The sequence below is a fragment of the Theropithecus gelada genome, chromosome 3 (assembly GCF_003255815.1).
Source record: "Theropithecus gelada isolate Dixy chromosome 3, Tgel_1.0, whole genome shotgun sequence".
Classification (NCBI taxonomy): domain Eukaryota; kingdom Metazoa; phylum Chordata; class Mammalia; order Primates; family Cercopithecidae; genus Theropithecus; species Theropithecus gelada.
The window spans coordinates 23,689,779-23,712,218 of NC_037670.1; the positions used below are offsets into that span (position 1 = coordinate 23,689,779).

General features: G+C 38.5%; 1 protein-coding gene across 1 annotated transcript in view; it reads left to right on the forward strand.

Annotated features, from left to right (window-relative positions):
• Positions 1-22,440, forward strand: part of BRWD1 (bromodomain and WD repeat domain containing 1) — a 130,387-nt gene that overhangs the window by 21,484 nt on the left and 86,463 nt on the right. Inside the window, exons 9-15 of the mRNA XM_025379045.1 lie at positions 10,565-10,665; positions 12,316-12,386; positions 13,813-13,913; positions 14,964-15,004; positions 16,680-16,778; positions 20,651-20,801; positions 21,044-21,178. Coding sequence (XP_025234830.1) covers positions 10,565-10,665; positions 12,316-12,386; positions 13,813-13,913; positions 14,964-15,004; positions 16,680-16,778; positions 20,651-20,801; positions 21,044-21,178 — 699 coding nt within the window. The remainder of the gene's footprint in view (positions 1-10,564; positions 10,666-12,315; positions 12,387-13,812; positions 13,914-14,963; positions 15,005-16,679; positions 16,779-20,650; positions 20,802-21,043; positions 21,179-22,440) is intronic.

Genomic DNA, 22,440 nt, shown 5'->3' on the forward strand with positions numbered 1-22,440 from the left:
AAAGTGTATTAAGTGCATGTTTAGACACTGAGAATTTCTTAGCAATCGAACAACATTAAAGGGAATTCTAAATAATATTCTTTTTTTCTTTTTTGAGACGGAGTCTCGCTCTGTCACCCAGGCTGGAGTGCAGTGGCGCAATCTCAGCTCACTGCAAGCTCTGCCTCCCAGGTTCACGCCATTCTCCTGCCTTAGCCTCCCAAGTAGCTGGGACTACAGGCGCCCGCCACCACGCCCGGCTAAGTTTTTGTATTTTTTAGTAGAGACAGGGTTTCATTGTGTCAGCCAGGATGGTCTGTATCTTCTGATCTTGTGATCTACCTGCCTTGGCCTCCCAGAGTGCTGGGATTACAGGCATGAGCCACCGCGCCAGCCCTAAATAATATTCTTTAGGCAGGGATGTGATCCCAAGTGGAAACTTGGAGATGCAAGAAGGAATGAAGACTTAAGAAAAAAAAAAAAAGTGAATGTGTGGGTAAATGGAAATAAACATTGGCTGTATAAGATAAGTAAATTCTGGGCTTCAAAATACGTATGGAATTAAAGAATGAATAGTATGTATATCAGGAGGAGGTAACTTCAATATTCTAAGATCTTTGCATTGTTCAAGGAGTGGAAAATAAAAAAATACAAATTTACATTAGACTTTAAGATGAAGATGCATTTTGAAATCTCTAGAATAACAGCCAAAAGTATAGCAAGAGATTGTATAACTACTAGACTTAATAGAGGTGGGGAGATATGTACTAATAAAGTAAAACAAGAAAGGAGAAAAAAAACAGTACTAAGATGATACTGGGTGGGATAGTAAATGTCAATATAAACATAATTATATTACTTGAAATACATTAAATGGGCTAAAGCAAGTCTCAACTGAAATAATTCTAAGTATATTCTCTGACAACAATGTAATTAAACAAGAAATTACTAACAGCCAGAATTAATAACAGATAATCCTCACTTTTTGTAAACTTTATGTATAGTTGACCCTCGAACAATATGGGTTTGAATTACATGGGTCGACATACATAGATTTTCTTCCACCTCTGTCACCCCTGAGATAGCAAGACCAACTCCTCTTATTCCTCCTCCTCCTCTTCAGCCTATTCCACATGAAGACAATGAGGATGAAGACCTTTAAGATGATCACTTCTACTTAATAGTAAATATATTTTCTCTTCCTTATGATTTTCTTGATAACTTTTTTTTTCTAGCTTACTTTATTATTAGAATACCTTACATAAAACATATACAAAAATATGTGTTAATTGACTGTTCATGCAATTGGTAAGGCTTTATTAGTAGTTAAGTTTTTTGGGAGTCAGAAGTTACATGTGGATTTTCAACTGCCTGGGAGGGGGTTGATACCCTAACCCCTGCGTTGTTCAAGGGTCAACTATACTTTTAAATAATCCATACGTCAAAGAAAAAAAAATCACAATAGACATTTAAGAATATTTCGAACTGATTAATAATGAAAACCTTACAAATGAAAACTTGAGGGAGGTACTCTTTGGGAGTCAGCTTTGAAGGCAGTGCCCAGTGATTCTTGCCTCCTGGCACTCAGGCCACTGTAGTCTCCTTGCTGAATAGGGTTGACCGGTGAACTTAAAAGATAATGAGAAAATGGGCCGGGCGCGGTGGCTCAAGCCTGAGAAAATGGCATAGTGTGACTTTCAGTGTTTCTGAAGTTACACTACACCATAATAAGATAGCTTTTGTCTTGTTCTCTTTAATCACTGCTCTTGGGGGAAGCCAGTTGTTAGGTAGATTGCACACTCAAACTGCCCTATGGAAAAGTCTTCATGGTAGTAACTGATGTCTTCTGCTGTAGTCATGTGAGTAAGTCATTTTGGAAGCATATCCCCATATTCCCAGTTAAGCCTTTATGTGACTGTGGCTCAGGTCGACATCTTGACTGCATCTTGCAGCCTCGAGACACTGAGCCAGACCTACCTAGCTAAGTTGCTGTTGAATTCTCGGCCCATAGAGACTATGGGATAATGAATATTTATTGTTGTCCAGTGCAGCTAAAAATTTTGGGGTAAATTGTTTCATAACAGTATATCTTTCTCCGCTGAAGTTGTGCTGAAGGGGAAATTTACACCCAATTGATGTATTAAAAAGAAGCTGAAATTCAGTGATCAACTGTATTTCTCAAGAAGTTAGAACAATAAACAAGAAGAAAGAAATTTTGAAGATAAGTGCAGAAATTAAGGACAGAAAAAATGTGCATAACAGTAGCAAGGATCAGCAAAGCCAGAAGTTCTTTGAAAGGCTAAAAATACTGGTGAAAGACAGGTTGTTCAGGGAACAAAAAAGAAACTTGACAAATAACCATTATCAGATTTGAAAAAGGGGTATCACTACATATCCTTCAGATAATAAAAAGAGGATATTTTAAACAGCCTTATAAAGGAAAATTGAAGGTAAATACAGAGAAAACACCAAGACATAAAAAGAAAATCTGAATTGACTTGTAGCTATGAAATGCATTGTATCTGTAGTTAAACATTTTCTCTATCTACTTATTATTTAGGTAAAAAATGTTTGACCCTAATCTCCTGAGGAAGCAATCAGACAAATCCAAATTGAGAAACTGTGAAACAAATCTCTTATTCCTCAAATGTTTGGTTTCAAGAAAGACAGAAAGATGGAGAGCTTTATTACAAGGAACCTCAGGAAAAGGGACAAATGTTAATATATGAGCCTTGATTTGGGTTCTGGATTTAGGAGAGAAAAAAGCTGTAAAGGATGCTTGAGAAATTTGGGAAATTTGAATATGGATTATATAATGTTTTATCAGTATTAAGTTTTTAAAGTATTGATAACTATGTTATAGTTATGTAGGAGAATGTCATTGTTAGGCGATACACACTAAGGATTTTAGGGCTGAAGTAATGTCTATAAGGTAGATTTGGATGGTTCATGTCAGTATGATATCGACTTCAAGAAGCAAGTGTTGCAAACTGTTAGCCGTTGGTGAATCTTGATGACCAGTGTGTGGGTGCTCATTGTACTATTACGACTTTTATTGAGATTAAAAATATTACAAAATTAAATATTTGCAGAAAATGAACACCATGCTATTACTACAACTGTTCATTTTTTTTAGTATTGCTAGGCAAGAAAGAACAAAAATGGGCTGGGCGCAGTGGCTCACGCCTGTAATCCCAGCACTTTGGGAGGCTGAGGTGGGCGGATCACGAGGTCAGGAGTTTGAGACCAGCCCGACCAACATAGTGAAACCCCATCTGTACTAAACATACAAAAAATTAGCTGGGCGTGGTGGCGGACACTTGTAATCCCAGCTACTTGGGAGGCTGAGGCAGGAGAAGTGCTTGAAGCTGGGAGGCGGAGGTTGCAGTGAGCCGAGATCGTGCCACTGCACTCCCCACCAGGCGACAGTGCGAGACTTCATCTCAAAAAACAAAAACAAAAACAAAAATATACAAATACTGGAAATAAAAAATTTTTATTTTCCAATAGTTTGATTGCCTACTTAAAATCCAAGAGAATTGAAAAATGCCTTGACAGGTTGCAGTATATCTTGTGAAATAATAGCTATTGAACTTAGGTAGTGATGATGGCTGCACAGCATTGTGCATGCACTAAATGCCACTGAATTGTTGACTTTAAAATGGTTCATATGGTGTGTTTTATGTTATGTGAATTTTACCCCCCCAGGATGCATGAGTGAGCATACAGGAAAAGATTTTCATTTTAACAGTTAACAGGACAGCTAACTACCTTTGACGAATACATTTTATTTATTTATTTATTTATTTATTTATTTATTTATTTATTTATTTATTTGATAGGAGTCTCGCTCTGTCACCCGGGCTGGAGTGCAGTGGCTGGATCTCAGCTTGCTGCAAGCTACGCCTCCCGGGTTCACGCCATTCTCCTACCTCAGCCTCCGGAGTAGCTGGGACTATAGGCGCCCGCCACCTCGCCCGGCTAGCTTTTTGTATTTTTTAGTAGAGATGGGGTTTCACCGTGTTAGCTAGGATGGTGTCGATCTCCTGACCTCGTGATCCGCCCGTCTCGGCCTCCCAAAGTGTTGGGATTAGAGACTTGAGCCACCGCGCCCGGCCTTATTTTTTTTTTTATTAAAGACAGAGTCTTACTCTGTCACTCAGGCTGGAGTGCAGTGGTGCGATCTTGGCTTACTGCAACCTCTTGTCAACTGGGCCCAAGTGATGCTCCCCCCTCACCCTCCTGAGTAGCTGGGACTACAGGTGCGTGCCACCACTCCTGGCTAAGTTTTTTTGTGTGTGTTTTTTGGGTGGAGATGGGGTTTTGCCATGTTGCCCAAACTGGTCGAACTCCTGGGCTCAAGCAGTCCTCCGGCCTTGGCCTCCCAAAGTACTAGGATTATAGGTGTGAGCCACCACACCCAGCCTACATTCTTTTTAAATTTTTTGTTTTTAGTTGACCTATAATAATTATAGAAAGACAATACAGTGTGATGTTTCAGTGCATATATGCATTGTATAAGGATCAAATGAGGGTAATTATATCCATCATTTTAAGTATTTATCATTTATTTGTTGTGGTAATATTCAAAGTCTTCTAGCTATCTTGAAATGTCTATCACATTGTTATTTGCTGTACTCACCTTGCTGTGTAATAGAACACCAGAACTTATCCTTCCTGTCTGATTGTAACTTAATACCCATTGAAACAACTTCTTATGGTCCCCCCTTCCTCCATACTCCCCAGCCATAGGTAACACTGTTCTGTTCTCTGCTTCTGTGAAATCAACTTCTAAAATTCAATAGTGAGATTACACAGTGTTTGCCTTTCTGTGCCTTGCTATTTCACTTAACATAATGGCCTTTAGGTTCATCCATATTACCACAAATGACAGAGGAGTATTCTGTTTATAATGTTCCATTGTTTGTGTGTGTATACACAGACACACTGCATTTTCTTTGTCTGTTCATCTGTAGATGGGTGTTTAGGTTGATTCATATCTTGACTATTGTGAATGGCACTGCAGTAAACATGGGAGTGCAGGTATCTCTTCAATATACTGATTTCATGTCCCTTCGGATATATACCCAAAAGCATAGGCAACAAAAGCAAAAACAGACAAATGGAATTATATCAAACTACAAAGCTTTTGTACAGCAAAGGAAACAATCAATATAGATCAAAGAGACAACCTGAAGAATGGGAGAAAGTACTTGTAAAATCTGTGCATCTGACAAAGGGTTAATATCCAGAACATAGAAGGAACTCAACTCAATAGAAAAAAAATTCAATTAAAAAATGGGCAAAAGACCTGAATAGACATCTCTAAAAAGAAAACATACAAATGGCCAACAGATATATGAAAATGTGTTTAACATCACTAATTATCAGGAAAATGCAAATCAAAACCCCAGTGAGATCCTACCTCACCCCGGAATGACTGTTCTCAAAAAGACAAAGGATAACAAATGTTGGGAAGGATGTGGAGAAAGGGGAACTCTTATGCACTTTTGGTGAGAATGTAAATTAGTACAGCTATTATGGGAAGCAGTATGGAGGTTCTCCCACCTTCCCCAGAGGCAGGTTCTCTCTCTTGCCCAGGCTGGAGTGCAGTAGTGTAATCATAGCTCGCTTGGCCTCAAACTTGTGGGCTCAAGTCATCCTCCTGCCTCAGCCTTCTGAGTAGCTGAGAATATAGGTGTGTGCCACCTCACCTAGTTAGTTCTTAATTTTTTGTAGAGACAGTGTCTTGCTGTGTTTCACAAGCTGGTCTTGAACTTCTGGCCTCAAGCAGTCCTCCTGTATTGGCCTCCCACAGCACTGGGGTTTATAGGCGTGAGCCACCATGCCCGGCTGGAGGTTCTTCACAAAAAAATGATTGGCTGTATATCCAAAGAAAATAAATAATACGTTGTTTCACAGCAAAAGAGAGGATCAGCCAGGCGCGGTGGCTCAGGCCTGTAATCCCAGCACTTTGGGAGGCCGAGGCGAGCAGATCATGAGGTCAGGAGATCGAGACCATCCTGGCTAACACGGTGACACCCCGTATCTACTAAAAAATACAAAAAATTAGCTGGGCGTGGTGGTGGGCACCTGTAGTCCTAGCTACTGGGGAGGCTGAGGCAGGAGAATGGCGTGAACCCGGGAGGTGGAGCTTGCAGTGAGCGGATATCATGCCACTGCACTGCAGCCTGGGTGAGAGAGCGAGACTCGGTCTCAAAAAAAAAAAAAAGGATCAGCATATATTGAAGAGTCCTTATTTTATCGCCTAACAAGTTGTAAAAGTAGACATTCTTAAGCTCATGAGCATGAGGTACATACTAGGTAGTCACTCCAAATGTGTAGATTTCAAGCATACTTTGGACTTTGGAAGTAGACACATGAGGTCTACTAAAAATCCTAAAATCCTAACGCCAAAGAGGACTTTGAGAAATCATAGTTCATACTGTTTCCTTTATGCAGGATTTAGCTAATCCATCTTAGAAAAAAAGAGACTATTTTTAATATCCAGAAATACATATTATAGTCATTGGCAACTGGCCTTGAGGGGGGGCATAATAAAACATGGTTGTATGTCAGTAATACTGCAATTGATGAAATGCTGCTATTTAGAAACAGTAAAAGGAAGGCTCCCGAGGTTAAAAATACCTGTTGGACACTAAAGAAAAACAAAACAAAACAAAACAAATCACAACTCTTAACACTTCAAGCTTAGAGGCTTCATTAGTGAATTCTGTTAAAACTTGTTAGAACTGCTGAGAGCTTAGTATGATGGTTAGATATATATATAGGACCCATGTCTTAAAACCAGAACTTTATTGTACACTATTAATAAGTAATAAATACAATGGAAGAAGAATTAATTCATAATAGCAACAAAACCCCTCAAACACATAGGAGTAAATTTAACAGGAAATGTGAAATATGTTTATGAAGAAAGATCTTAAAAATACTGGAGTCATGGGTTGGGGTAGGAAATAGTCTAAATAAGTGAAAATGCCTCTACCATGTTCGTGAATCAGAAGATTCAGTATTGTAAAGATGTCAGCTCTTTCCTGATTATGCAACAAAATCAGCATATTTACATTTGAAATTCCAATGATTTTGTTTTTATGGAACTAAGCCAGCCAATCAAGCTCATTTAGAAGAGAAAAATAAGCACGGACAGCAAAAGAAGAGCAAAGAATTGTTTAGCCATGCTGGAGATACAAAAATGTTTTAGAGGTGTTATAAAGAAAACAGTACAGTATCAGTCCATGAATAGACAAAGATATAAGTGGGACAGAAATAGCCACAAATTGCTTGTATGTCTGGGAATTTGATTTAGAACAGGTGACTTAAAAATATTTTTCCATGGACAGTTAGGTTTAGAATTCTTTTTTTTTTTTTTTTGAGACGGAGTTTCGCTCTTGTTGCCCAGGCTGGAGTACAGTGGTGCAATCTCAGCTCACTGCAATCTCTGCCTTCTGGGTTCAAGCAATTCTCTTGCTTCAGCCTCCTGAGTAACTGGGATTACAGGTGCCCACCACCACGCCTGGCTAATTTTTTGTATTTTTAGTAGAGGCAGGGTTTCATCATTTTGGCCAGGCTGGTCTTGAACTCCTGACCTCAGGTGATCCACCTGCCTTGGCCTTCCAAAGTGCTGGGATTACAGGCGTGAGCAACGAGCCACCATGCCTGGCCTCTAGAATTCTTAAAGTACTCTGTGCAAGGTTGCGAGTTTTACTGTGATGGTTTACTTAAAAAAATATTTTTTTGTTCAATTAGCAATTCAGTGTGGAAGGTGTTTTAATTTTTTTAAAGTGAAAGCAAGTTTATTAAGAAAGCAAAGGAATAAAAGAACCTTCTATTTTAATTAACAAAAATATCCAACTACTAATATAACTTCAATTATACTACTTTTTCTCCTTTTAATGAGATAGCCTGCAAAGGTCAATGTTAGGCCACATTCTGGAACATATCTTAGATATGAACAATCACTTTGAACATTTAAAAAAAAAAATCATTTTTTCTTACTTTACTTTCTGTTAATGGCACTATTAGTCTTTGTTTTCTAAGCTCTTTCTTTGTCTTGAGTGTTTCGTGAGTCAGCAAGTTTGTTTGCCTTTTGAGACAGAGTCTCACTCTGTTGTCCAGGTTGAAGTGCAGTGGTGTGATCTCGACTCTTTGCAACCTCAGCCTCCTGGGTAGCTGGGACTACAAGCATGTGCCACCATGCCTGGCTAATTTTTTATTTTATTTTATATATATGTATACATACGTATGTGTATACGTGTATATATACACGTACATACATATACGTAGACATATATATGTTTATACACATGTGTATATCTGTCTACATATGTGTATACATGTACGTACACATACGTGTATATACAGGTGACTTAAAAATACTCTTCCTGGCCGGGTCCAGTGGCTCACGCCTGTAATCTCAGCGCTTTGGGAGGCTGAGGCGGGCAGATCACGAGGTCAGGTGATCGAGACCATCCTGGCTAACATGGTGAAACCCTGTCTCTACTAAAAACACAAAAAATTTAGCTGAGCGTGGTGGTGGGCGCCTGTAGTCCCAGCTACTCGGGAGGCTGAGGCAGGAGAGTGGCGTGAACCTGAGAGGTGGAGCTTGCAGGCTTGCAGTGAGCCGAGATTGCGCCACTGCACTGCAGCCTGGGCGACAGAGCGAGACTCTGTCTCAGGGAAAAAAAAAAAAAAAACTCTTCCATGGACAGTTAGGTTTAGAATTCTTTTTTTTTGATACGTATATGTACATAATACATATACATACGTGTATATACATGTATAGTATACATGTATATGTAGACTATGTATATGTATGTATATATGTGTATGTACATATGTCTACATATATACACGTGTATACATATGTGTGTGTGTGTGTGTATATATATATGCACACACACGTATACATATACACACACATATTTTTTGGTAGGTGGAGGGGTCTTGCTATGTTGTCCATGCTGGAGTGCAGTGGCGCCATCTCAACTCGCTGCAACATTCACCCCCTGGGTTCAAGTGATTCTCCTGCCTCAACTTCCCGAATAGCTGGGATTACAGGCGCTGCCACCACGCCCACCTACTTTTTGTGTTATGGGCATCCACCACCACAGCTAGCTAATTTTTGTATTTTTAGTAGAGATGGTGTTTCACCATGCTGGCCAGGCTGGCCTCAAACTCCTGACCTCAAACTCCTGACCTGAAGTGATCTGCCTGCCTTGGCTTCTCATAGTACTGGGATCACAGCCGTAAGTCACCATGCCTGGACAATTTTGTATTTTTTTGTAGAGACAGGGATTCGCCATGTCACCCAGGCTGGTCTTAAACTCTTGGACTCAAGCAATTCTCACTCCTCCGCCCCCTCAAAGTGTTGGGATTATGGGCGTGAGCCACGGCACCCGGGCGACTCAGCAAGTTTTGATGCTCCCCTCTTTTTGCCTTTCCTGTCCATTCTAGGGGGAGAAGGGTGGAGCTGTATTCCAGTTAAGCGTCTTGCTTCTTAGATTAACTGGGTTCCCTCTTGGCTTTTTATTACATCTTACCTCTTCTCTTTCAGTCAATATTATATATTGCTGTAAGACAAATCTTTTGACTGCTTTTGGTGTTTTTACTTGAAAAGTACAGTTACCCTTTAAACTGCTTTGATTACATCCAGACTCTCTACCCATTTACCCCATTGCCCCATAACTTTGAGAAATGAACACTTTGTTCATATAGATCTTTGTTTCTATCATATACCATATTCCTCCTCACTTTTGAACTTGTGCTGATATTATTCCTTTGCTTAGTGTGTGTTTGTTTTCCTTGCATTTTCCTACTATTTAATCCTTCGTAGACGTCTCTGGCTAGTTGATCTTCCTTTCTCTAGCTTGCTTGTTTAGCACTTTTGGTATTTTATTAAGTACAGATGTTAGCCTTATTCTGAAGTGGCACTGCAGTATAGTTCTTGTGTTTTCATATATTACGGTTTTGTTTTTAATATATTTAAATCATTGATCCATTTGGAATGTATCCTCATGTACAGTCTGAAGAATGGATTTAGTTTTTTCCAGATTGCTGCACAATTGTAACACCATTTATGCAGTGATCCATTGTTTGCTCAACAGATTTGAGATAATACCTTAATTCTACTTAAGTTTTACATTAGGGTCCATTTTTTCCCCCATTTTTCCTTCCAATTTTTCAGTCAGCTTTCCTGGTTGAATAGGGTCTAGTTTTGGACTTTATTTTTTCCGTTGGTCATTCTGTCAGTGTACACCGTTATGTCTAATTGTTTTAATGATTGAGGCTCTGTGATATGCTTTAATATCTGATAGGACTAGATCTTCACCTTGCTAAAGTTTTTCTGGCTAATCTTGTTTATTCTGAAAATAGGCTTATTGAGATCATATTACATATAAATGAATGTGGAGAGGTTATGATTTTTTTCACTACAGTAGTATTACCTATATTTTGGATTTGTGTTTTATTTCCTTAAAGTGTCAATTGAAGTTAACTTTGCAAGAGTATTAAACTCTAACTTAAGTAGAAGTTCTGGAAACTGAATTGTATATGTTTTACTTTTTAGTTTAGCCCAATGGCCAAAGGCTCTCAAAGATACATGGTTTCCACTGGTGCTGATGGGACAGTTTGCTTTTGGCAATGGGATTTAGAATCCTTGAAATTTAGGTAAGTGGCTTTAATTATGTAACAAGTTTTCTTCTTTCATGTAGTTACAGTTTAGTCTAATGAAATGAAGTTTGATTATTAAGAGATTATGTATTATGGTTGCTTTTTTTACCTTTGAACTTCATTTTTTTTTTTTTTTTTGAGACGGAGTCTCGCTCTGTCACCCAGGCTGGAGTGGTGTGGCCGGATCTCAGCTCACTGCAAGCTCCGCCTCCCGGGTTCCCGCCATTCTCCTGCCTCAGCCTCCCGAGTAGCCGGGACTACAGGCGCCCGCCACCTCGCCCGGCTAGTTTTTTTTTTTTGTATTTTTTAGTAGAGACGGGGTTTCACCGTGTTAGCCAGGATGGTCTCGATCTCCTGACCTCGTGATCCGCCCGTCTCGGCCTCCCAAAGTGCTGGGATTACAGGCTTGAGCCACCGCGCCCGGCTGAACTTCATTTTTATTATATATAGCATATGTGCCATATTGACTCTTTCCTGTTTATAATTATTTAGATAGCTGGATTTGTAAAAGAAGCATAGCTTTTCTATCTTAGCACATTTTTGTAAAGACAAAGTAAGGCATTTAAAAAAATAGGTGTATAATTGGAAATTCAGGCAGGAACATTTGAGAGTCATAAGACCTGTGTTGTATACCTCTGCTGTCTAATACAGTAGTCACTAGCCACATATGATCATTGAACACTTTAAAATGTGGTTAGTGCAATTGAGGAACTGAATTGATAATTTAAATTTAAAACTTATAATTGATTAATGTGTTAGAAAACTTTTTTTTTCCTTTTTTTTTTCTTTTTTTTTTTTTTTTTTTTGACACAGAGTCTCGCTCTGTCACCCAGGCTGAAGTGCGATGGCGCGATCTCGGCTCACTGCAACCTCTGCCTCCTGGGTTCGAGTGATTCTCCTGTCTCAGCCTCCCAAGTAGCTGGGATTACAGGCGCCCGCCAGCACGCCCAGCTAATTTTTTGTATTTTTAGTAGAGGCAGAGTTTCACCAGGCTGGCCAGGCTAGTCTCAAACTCCTGACCTCAGGTGATCCACCTGCCTTGGGCTCCCAAAGTACTGGGATCACAGGCGTGAACCATCACGCCTGGTCTATTAGAAAATTATTAAGTGTGTCTTCAATAACTTGAATATGTGAAATTTTCAACAAATTTTGGGAAATCCAAATAAAGATAAAATATTTTTGTTAAAAAATGAGTTGTCAAATTGAGATGTATTTTGAGTCTCAAATACACACTGGAAAATTTCAAAGAGTTAATACGAAAGAATATGAAAGTATCTTGTAATTTTATTAATTTGCATTATATGTTGATATTTTGGGTGTATTAGGTTAAAGGAAATATGATTAATTTGATCTTTTTATATTTTGTAAAAATACACGGAAATATGTGGAAATATTTGGTATACAATAAGGTATTATCGAAATAAGACTGTAGCTGGGTGTTGTGTGTCTGTGGTTCCCAGCCACTAGGGAGGCTGAGGCTGGAGGGTCCCTTGAGCCCAAGAGTTTGTGTCTAGTCTGGGCAACATGGCGAGACCCTGTCTCTTAAAAAATTATAATATTTAAATATGCTAGATTAAAACCAATATTTTAAACTGTGTTAATGTGGTAAAATAATCTATCTTAAAGCACCATCTTCTTATTTTAAAGCCCACGTCCCCTGAAGTTCACTGAAAAGCCTAGGCCAGGCGTTCAAATGCTTTGTTCTTCTTTTAGTGTTGGTAAGAACTTCTTCACATTTTTTCTTAGTTTTTTTTTTTTTTTTAAAAACATTTATTAAATGACCACTTTATTGCTAAGAACTTTTATTAGATACGTGGTAAATGACTTCTGATGTTTATTTTGTTAGGTTCAATTTATGATGTTCATTTTGTTAGCCTTGTTCTTCCAGTCCTCTATTCTGCCTTTGTCTGATTTCTGGTAGTAATCAGTGATATAAGAGATGTCTGGTAAAAGAGAGGCTTGAGGTGTCTACACAAGTGATTCCTATGCCTGTCCTATGTGTATGATAATCTAAACTTGTGATTTTCTTCGAACAGGCTAAACTGTGTATGTTTGATAGTTTAAATTTATTTCCCACACATATCTTGGTGAAATTATTCTTTTTCATTTTTTGTACAGTGAACTTGTGTGGTAGCTTTTTTCTTTTTTAGGATAGGTCAAAGACTTTTCCCTCATAAAATCTGAAAACTTGAACAAGCTAGGGTTAGGTATGTAAAATTGTTTAGAAAGCAGAACTTCTTTTCTTAAAAATATTTTTAGAGCACTGGTGCTTAATTGGCATTATATTGCCACCCTTAATAATACAGATGGGGAGGCCGGGCACAGTGACTCAATGCCTGTAATCCCAGTCCTTTGGGAGGCTGAGATGGGAGGATTGCTTCAGCCCAGGAATTTGAACCCAGCCCTGGCAACACAGTGAGAACACATCTCTTAAAAAAAAAACAAAAACAAAAACAAAATGACCTGGGCATGGTGCACACACCTGTGGTCCCAGCTACTCAGGAGACTAGGTGGGAGTATTGCTTGGTTCCAGGAGGTTGAGGCTGCAGTGAGCCATTATCGCACTACTGCACTCTAGCCTGGGCGACAGACTGAGGCCGTGTTCCCTGCCCCACCAGCTGGCTCACACCTGTAATCCCAACACTTTGGGAGGCTGAGGCGGGTGGATCACCTGAGGTCAGGAGTTTGAGACCATCCTGACCGACATGGTGAGACCCCATCTCTACTAAAAATACAAAAAATTAACTGGGCGTGTTGGTGTGCACCTGTAGTCCCAGCTACTTAGCAGGCTGAGGTAGTAGAATTACTTGAACCCGGGAGGTAGAGGTTGCAGTGAGCTGAGATCACACCGTTGAGCTCCAGCCTGGGCGACAGAGCAAGACTCTGTCTCAAAAAAAAAACAAAAAAAAAAACACAAAACAGGAGGAGATTGTGAATTTTTCCAGATTGATTGAATTAATTTTGTTTTTTAAAGCTACAAATACAGTTTTATAAGCTCTATATTGTGAGTTAGAAATGCAACTGTTGAGATACACTTAGTTTTAGAGTAAATGATCTTTTCTTTTTATATTTTAATATAGAAATTTGATTTGTTCAGGTATTTGTTATAAACTGGATGTTTAAACTTTACCATTTTTGTTTCAGGTGGTATGTTTTTAGCCACAGGTAGTACTGATCATGTAATCAGAATGTATTTTTTGGGTTTTGAAGCACCCGAAAAAATCGCAGAACTTGAAAGCCATACCGTAAGCATCCACGTTTTAAAATCCTTTAGATTAATTGTTAATACTATTCCTCTTATTGCTAAGGGGCATTGCTATTGGCTCTACTTTTATTTTTAATTTTTTCTTCTGTTGAACAAATGAACTGTCATTTATAACTTTTTGATGGTATTAAGTTTTAAAATATTAAATCATAGTTGCATTTCTGAGATAAGTCATTGCTTGTGAATGTTATCTTTTAAATTTTTGAATTATATTTGACAGTTAAAATATTGTTAAAGAGATGTTTGTATATTTATAAAAATGAAAATGTCTAGGTACAATATAGTTTTTGTTAATTCTATTCTAATTTTAAATTAAGCATACAAGGAATTATATTTAAAGGGAGGTATGTCACTGGCAACTCAGATTAGCTCTTGAGAGGCCTGATATTTTACAGTGGTTATTTTAGCTTTATGTTCAAAATCTTGATTATGACAGTTGATCTGGGTGGGTTAGTTTTAAGTGGGCCTATTTATCTAACCAAGCCCATGAAATAAGAATGTGGTTTTATTAATGTATAGTAAGATAGAAAACTGTCAGTGTTCTGAAGTACTGGTCAGGGTAAGGTCATCTTTTGTTTGAAGCTTTTGGGAAAGCCAGTCCACATCCAGAGATTATTTGTTAAATACAGATTTAAATAACTTAAAACAACAATTTTTGTGTACAATTGAAAATGCCTTGTTTTTAGCTACTGTAAAGCCAATATTTTGAGCACTTTACACACATTTCACTTCCATATAAGTAATTTTAAACAGTTGTAATTATAAATAATGCTGTAAGTTTAGAAGCAAGGCTTTTTTTCCTGTTAGATGTGCCTTTCTTTCAAATGAAAGCTGTATTTTAGTAGTCTTGTTAGATTTGTAGTTAGTCTTCACTTAAAATTATAAAACATGTTGAATGATGGGGCTAAGCAACACAAGTACATATTTTGCTTGTTAAAGCAAATAGGCTTCTAGCATAAAACTTCATTTTTTTCAAATTCGCAAACCATGTAGATGATCATTTTTGTATTTCTCCTTTTCCCTCCTTTAGGATAAAGTAGATAGTATCCAATTTTGTAACAATGGTGATCGGTAAGTGTGTGTTTGTATATGTGTGTGTGTTATTAGGCAAATTACAATGTGCTACGTATTAGTGTAGCTAACCTGTCATTTTGCATATATTTTTTGCCTTTATATTATGATTTTTTATTTTGTTTTTTCGAGACAGAGTTTCACTCTCGTTGCCCGGGCTGGAGTGCAATGGCATGATCTCAGCTCACCGCAACTTCTGCCGCCCGGGTTCAAGTTATTCTTCTGCTTCAGCCTCCTGAGTAGCTGGGATTACAGGTGCCCGCCACCGTGCCTGGCTAACTTTGTATTTTTAGTAGAGATGGGGTTTCTCCATGTTCGTCAGGCTGGTCTTGAACTCCCGACTTCAGGTGATCCGCCCGCCTCGGCCTTCCAAAGTGCTGAGATTACAGGCGTGAGCCACCACGCTCGGCCATTATTTTTTATTTTTAGTTGACTAATTGTCTATGTTTATGGAGCAACTGTACTGTGGTGTTTTAATGTATGTTTACATTGTGTGATGATTAAATCAAGCCAATAAACATCTCTGCCACTTCACATACTTAGCATTTTTCTGTAGTCAGAACATCTGAAATCTCAGAAATTTTGAAATGATATATAATTAGCTAGAGTCACTGTCACTTTGTATATTGCAGATATTTGTTAGTAAATATATTAATTGAATGAAAAGTGTCTAGGGTAGGGGTTGGGGGAGAAACACATGAAATGTAAGTTTTTAGAATTGTAGTTTCTGCCAGCTTCTAGTGACCAAAAGTAGTTTTTCTTTGGCTGGATGTCTGATTTACTGAAAAAATAACGTGTAAGGATCATGAAATTTCTTGTTTGGGTAGTTTCTAAGAAACCACTGTGATTATATCCTGCAAAGAAATTATTACTTAAATCGTATCCTCCTCCTTTGCCTCCATTATGTGTCAGGTACCTTTGCTAAACTGTAATTGTTGAGAACTTAATTTGTTAATAGATTGATTTATTTTTACACAGTGTCCAACATGAATTAATTTGAATTAACAAATAAGGTGTTTAAAATGGAGCTATTGCCCTTATTTTCCTATTCTTCAAAACTTTTTTCTGTTTTTTTTTCTTCGTGGCATTTTTTTTTTTTTTGAGATGGAGTCTAACTCTGTTGCCTAGGCTGGAGTACAGTGGCGTGACCTCGGCTCACTGTGCTGCAACATCTGCCTCCTGGGTTCAAGCGATTCTCCTGCCTCAGCCTGCTGAGTAGCTGGGATTACAGGCACACGCCACCACGCCTGGCTAATTTTTGTATTTTTAGTAGAGATGGGGTTTCACCATGTTGGTCGGACTGGTCTCGAACTCCTGACCTTGTGATCAACCCACCTTGGCCTCCCATGGTGCTGGGACTACAGACGTGAGCCACTGCGCCCGGCCTCTTCTCAGCATTCTTATACATTGTATTCTCAAAACTTAAATCTGTTTGAAAAGCTATTGATTGAGTTTGAGGTGTGTTTTAATTTCATAGGGCCAGGCAAATCATAGAAAACCAAATTTTTTTTCCCATCCAGATATGCTCTAAATACCTGTCTTTTGAATTAACACCTGTGGATTGTCCTGTTGTCAGGACAGCTACATTACATTCTTTTTTTTGCATGTGATTTTAATTGTAGACCTTGTTGGAAAGTGTGTGACTATAGTAAGATCCTGTTCTGCATGTTTTAAGGTTCCTAAGTGGTAGCAGAGACGGAACAGCACGGATTTGGAGATTTGAGCAGTTAGAATGGAGGAGCATTTTATTGGATATGGCTACTAGAATCTCAGGGTAAGTTGAGATTGTTAGAAGTAGGTGCATCATAGGTGTTTGATCTATGTCTCTCTCTCTCTCTCTCTCTCTCTCTCTGTGTGTGTGTGTCTCTCAGTGGTTATTTTGTTGAGATTATAGCTACCTTCTGTTATGAAGAGCTGTGGTATAAGCGAATAGCTGCCTACTGCATATTAGGTGAACCAGATACATTCAGATAAATTTATCCTTACATTGTGTAGCAAAGAATAACATGTACTTTTTCTGTTGCTCAGAGCATTGACCACCTTCTTAGGTGTTGCATTTAAAAACTTCCACAAGTAAAAAAGATAAAATTGACTCAAGTACATTAAGAGTGGAAATTGTACTTTTCTATGGATAGCATTTTTGAAAAATTTTAAAAGCAACTTAGAGCCAAGGCTGGGAAATAGGGTAAGCAAACATACTTTATTGTTAAGGTTAAAAAAAAAATTGAGCTCCAGCCTGGGCGACAGAGTGAGACTCTGTCTAAAAATAAAAGTCATGGATTTTACTTTAGAATTTGTTTCCTAATTTTAACTTTGCACTTTTTCATACCAGTTTTTCTGAGAAATGTTTCCACATTTTGTCTTTTGGAAATCATGTCTGCTTTATTTCTATTAAAATTTTTTTTTTTTTCTGAGGCAGGGTCTCACTGTGTCGCCCAGGCTGGAGTGCAGCGGTATGCTCGTGCCTCACTTCAGCCTTGACATCCTGGCCTCAAGCAGTACCCCCTTCTCAGCCTTCCGAGTAGTTGGGACTATGAGCATGAGCCATCATGCCTGGCTAATTTTTATGTTTATTTTTTTGTAGTGACTATTATTCAGGCTGGTCTCAAACTCCTGGGCTCAAGTGATCCTCTCACCTCTGCCTTCCAAATGCTTTGTTTTTAATAACAGAAATTGACTTATATTCTCTGCTGTAGCTCAAAGAATTGTATTGCATTTTCAAGATAAATTTGATCTTATTTTTGTGGAATTATCTGTGATGGAGAATGAAAAGTATATATACTGGAAATTTGATAACCCTTGTTCATAAACAAATTAAAAAATCTTATATATAACAATGTTACATCTCAGTATGAAAGTGAGTACTGTCAATCCTTGATTAGTTGAAATAACGAAAGGGAATGGGGGTGAAGATAATTTAAAATCAATTTCACCTATTATTGTTTTATTAAGCAAAATAGAAACATCAGTGTCAAAACTGGAATGAAAATTTTTAAATGAGACTGAAAACTGTTTAGTTTTCTTGCTGACACACTCCATCCATGAAGGGGACTTTTCCTGTAATTTTCTTCATGAGAAAATATCTTTTCATTTTAAGTTTTCTTGTTTTCAAATCTTGAAAAACAAGAGTCTTTTGTATGTAGGAATTGATTGATCTGTTTATTTTAGTGTTCTAATATTGGCATATCAACTTGATGAAATGCAACATACCTGTTAGTAAATTCAAAGTTATTAATTTGTGGCTGGGCGTGGTGGCTCACGCCTGTATTCCTACCACTTTGGGAGGCTGAGGCAGGCAGACCGCCTGAGGTCAGGATATCGAGACCAGCCTGGCCAACATGGTGAAACCCTGCCTCTACTAAAAAAAATACAAAAATTAGCTGGAGATGGTGGCATGTGCCTGTAATCCCAGCTACTCGGGAGGCTAAAGCAGGAGAATCACTTGAACCTAGGACACAGAGGTTGCAGTGAGCCCAGATGGAGCCACTACACCCCAGCCTCGGTGACAGAGCTGGACGCCGCCTCAAAAAAAAAAAAAAAAAAAAAAAACCTAAGTTATTAATTCGAAAGCCTTTTAGCTTAAAGTGAAGAATGGAGTCTTTGCCATTATTCCATTTTACTTTTTTTTTTTTTTTTTTTTGGAGACAGAGTCTCGCTCTGTCGGGAGTGGCGCGATCTGGGCTCACTGCAAGCTCTGCCTCTTGGATTCACTCCATTCTCCTGCCTCAGCTTCCCGAGTAGCTGGGACTCCAGGCGCCTGCCACACGCCCGGCTAATTTTTTTTGTATTTTTAGTAGAGACGGGATTTCACTATGTTAGCCAGGATGGTCTCAATCTCCTGACCTCGTGATCCACTCACCTTGACCTCCCAACGTGCTGGGATTACAGGCGTAAGCCGCTGTGCCCGGCCTCCATTTTACTTCTTAATATTATTCTACCCTCAACACCAATCAATCTAGTTAGAATTATTCTCTCTTCTGTGTGTGTTTTCTTTTGTAGTTATGTAGATAGCTGTTTTATAGCACTCATATTTTTATAGCTGTATTCTTTTCTTTTTTTGTTTTTTTTTTTTTTGAGACGGAGTGGCACGATCTCAGCTCATTGTAAGCTCAGCCTCCCGGGATCAAGCGATTCTCCTGCCTCAGCCTCCCGAGTAGCTGGGATTACAGGCACCCGTCACTATGCCCAGCTAATTTTTGTACTTTTTGTAGAGGCATGATTTCACCCTGTTGACCAGGTTGGTCTGGAACTCCTGACCTCAAGTGATCTGCCCACCTTGGCCTCTCAGAAGTGCTGGGATTACAGGCATGAGCCACTGTGCCCGGCCTTTGTTAATTAAAACATGTTAGATGCTTGTATTTTTTTTTTTTTTTTTTGAGACAGAGTCTTGCTCTGTCACCCAGGCAGGAGTGCAGTGGTGCAATCTTGGCTCACTGTAAGCTCCACCTCCTGGGTTCACGCCATCCTCCTGCCTCAGCCTCCCTAGTAGTTGGGACTACAGGCGCCCGCCACCACGCCTGGCTAATTTTGTTTTTGTTTTTTGTTTTCGTATTTTTAGTAGAGATGGGGTTTCACCGTGTCAGCCAGGATGGTCTCGATCTCCTGACCTCATTACCCGCCCGCTTCGGCCTCTCAAAATGCTGGGATTACAGGCGTGAGCCACCGTGCCTGGCTGATGCTTGTAATTTTTTAAAACATATTCTATTATTTCAGTACCTTTAGGCCTTCCCTACCTCACTGTTGACTGCTATAATACAGAGACCCTTTGCATATAGCTTTTTTTTTTTTGAGACCTAGTCTTGCTCTGTCACCCAGGCTGGGTGCAATGGTGCGGTCTTGGCTTACTGCAGACTCTGCCTCCCAGGTTCAAACGATTCTCCTGCCTCAGCCTTCTGAGTAGCTGGGAATACAAGTGTGTACTACCACACCAGGCTGATTTTTGTATTTTTAGTAGAGATGGGATTTCACCATGTTGGCCAGGCTGATCTCAAACTGCTGATCTCGTGATCTGCCTGCCTCGGTCTCCCAAGATGCTGGGATTATAGTCGTGAGCCACTGCTCCTGGCCCTCCATAACACTTTTATAAAGGATGAAAAACATTCCAGGCATGTGTATCCAAGACCATTCTTGCCAAGGGGCCTATAGGAGTAGACTGTAGGAAAGTTGTATAAAGAGATGAGAATAGTCCCATTTGCAGTTCAGATTGAACGTCTGTGTGTCAGTTATTTTTCTAAACATTGGGGATATGAATATGAGTTAACTTATTTTTGTGTTCCTAAAATTTTTTTGTCTTCTATGGAGAGAAACAGTTGAAAGTAAGTGTTAGCAATAGATTTGTATTCAGAGGAAGGAAATAATAGGAAAGAAATAGGGAGAAAAAGCATTGCTTTCATAAGCAGTAGTGGTGTCCTAAAATCTGCGCTTATTCAGTCTCTGTACTATTTCTAAATTATCCCTTCCTTCTTCAGGTTTTGCCCTAAACTGTTTCTAGAAAATCTGTTCTGGGTCAGTTGTGATGAACTCACTGTAGGGTTGACGAGATAGGCACATGGGTTGGATTTCTTTATTTTTGTATTGATGAAGGATTGTATACGTTGTATAGCCGACCATCTAAATAAGTTTACATGTTGTGTATTTTTTTGTTAGGGATTTATCTTCGGAAGAGGAAAGGTTTATGAAACCTAAAGTAACAATGATAGCTTGGAATCAGAATGATAGCATTGTTGTCACAGCTGTGAATGATCACGTCCTCAAAGTGTGGAATTCTTACACTGGACAACTGCTTCATAACTTACTGGTAGGTAGTTTCTGGTACAGTGTAACAAATGAGATTTTTTGAACTATGATTTTAATTTTTAAGCTATAAAAATAATATACTGAACAAGTTTCTTTCATGTAAACTATGAAATGATTAGAAATTTTTATAATTATAAATTATTGTCTAATACATTTTTAAAAGTATATGCTGTAACAGTATGTATTTTTAAATTTTCAATTTGTAACTTGTAAACCCTCCTTAATGTTACGATTTTGTTAAAGGGACATGCTGATGAAGTATTTGTTCTGGAGACGCATCCCTTTGATTCCAGAATTATGTTATCTGCAGGACACGATGGCAGCATATTTATATGGGATATTACAAAAGGTACCAAGATGAAACATTATTTTAATATGGTAAGTGAAGTGAGATGTACCTTGATACATGCTTGAATTTGTTTAGAGTGTTTGGGTTACAAGGCTTAGCCAGAAATTGATCTGCTTGTTTTGGCAGTGTGTTTTTACAAATCAGCATATTCAAAGCCTGCTAAATATTTGACAGTTACATGTATATACATACATACGTGAAATTCTCTGTATGACTGATTTATATGAGGGAGACATTTTTAAGTTACTTGTTCAGCATTTTGTGTGCCTGTATGTGTTTAAATTTGTAAAATTATGGCAATTATAAAAACTTTTTCACTACTTGAATTTATTGAAATATTTGATAACAAATAGAAATATAAAAGTGGTAACATAAAATAATAAAATGACATTATTAATATTCAATATTAACCAAATATTACAGTATTTGATTACTGGATTTTTAGTAACCCTGGGCTGGGTGTGGTGACTCTGAACTTCCAGCACTTTGGGAGGCTGAGGCAGGAGGATTGCTTGAGCCTAGGAGTTCAACACCAGCCTGGGCAATGTAGTGAGACACTCTCTTAAAAAAGAAAACTCCCAAGATGGTTGATCTAGAAATAAAACATTATTAGATTTTCCTAACCTTTTTCTTTTTGCACAGGTATATTCTTTAAAAAAAAAATAGAAAAAAAGTTTGCATACGTGTATTCTAGAACCAAATGAGGATACTACTGTATCTTTTTAGAACTTCTTCACATAATCATAATTATAGTTACTAATCAGGAAATTTAACATTTATAAAATAGCATTATCTAGTCAGGTCTATATTCAAATTTTTTTGTGTTGTCTCAGTAACATCTTTTTAGATAAATTTTGCTCCGTGGACCAGAATCCAGTTCAAGCTCATGCATTGTGTTTAAGTGGTTGTATCTTTCTAGTTTTCTTTTTTTTCTTTTCTTTTCTATTTTTTTTCTTTTTGAGACGGAGTCTCGCTGTGTGGCCCAGGCTGGAGTGCAGTGGCGCGATCTCAGCTCACTGCAAGCTCTGCCTCCCGGGTTCACGCCATTCTCCTGCCTTAGCCTCTCAAGTAGCTGGAACTACAGGCACCCACCACCACGCCTGGCTAATTTTTTTGTATTTTTTAGTAGAGACGGGGTTTCACTGTGTTAGCCAGGATGGTCTTGATCTCCTGACTTCTTGATCTGCCCGCCTTGGCCTCCCAAAGTGCTGGGATTACAGAGGTGAGCCACTGCGCCCGGCCTCTAGTTTTCTTTAATTATCATCAGGCCCCTCTCAGCCTTTTTTGTTTT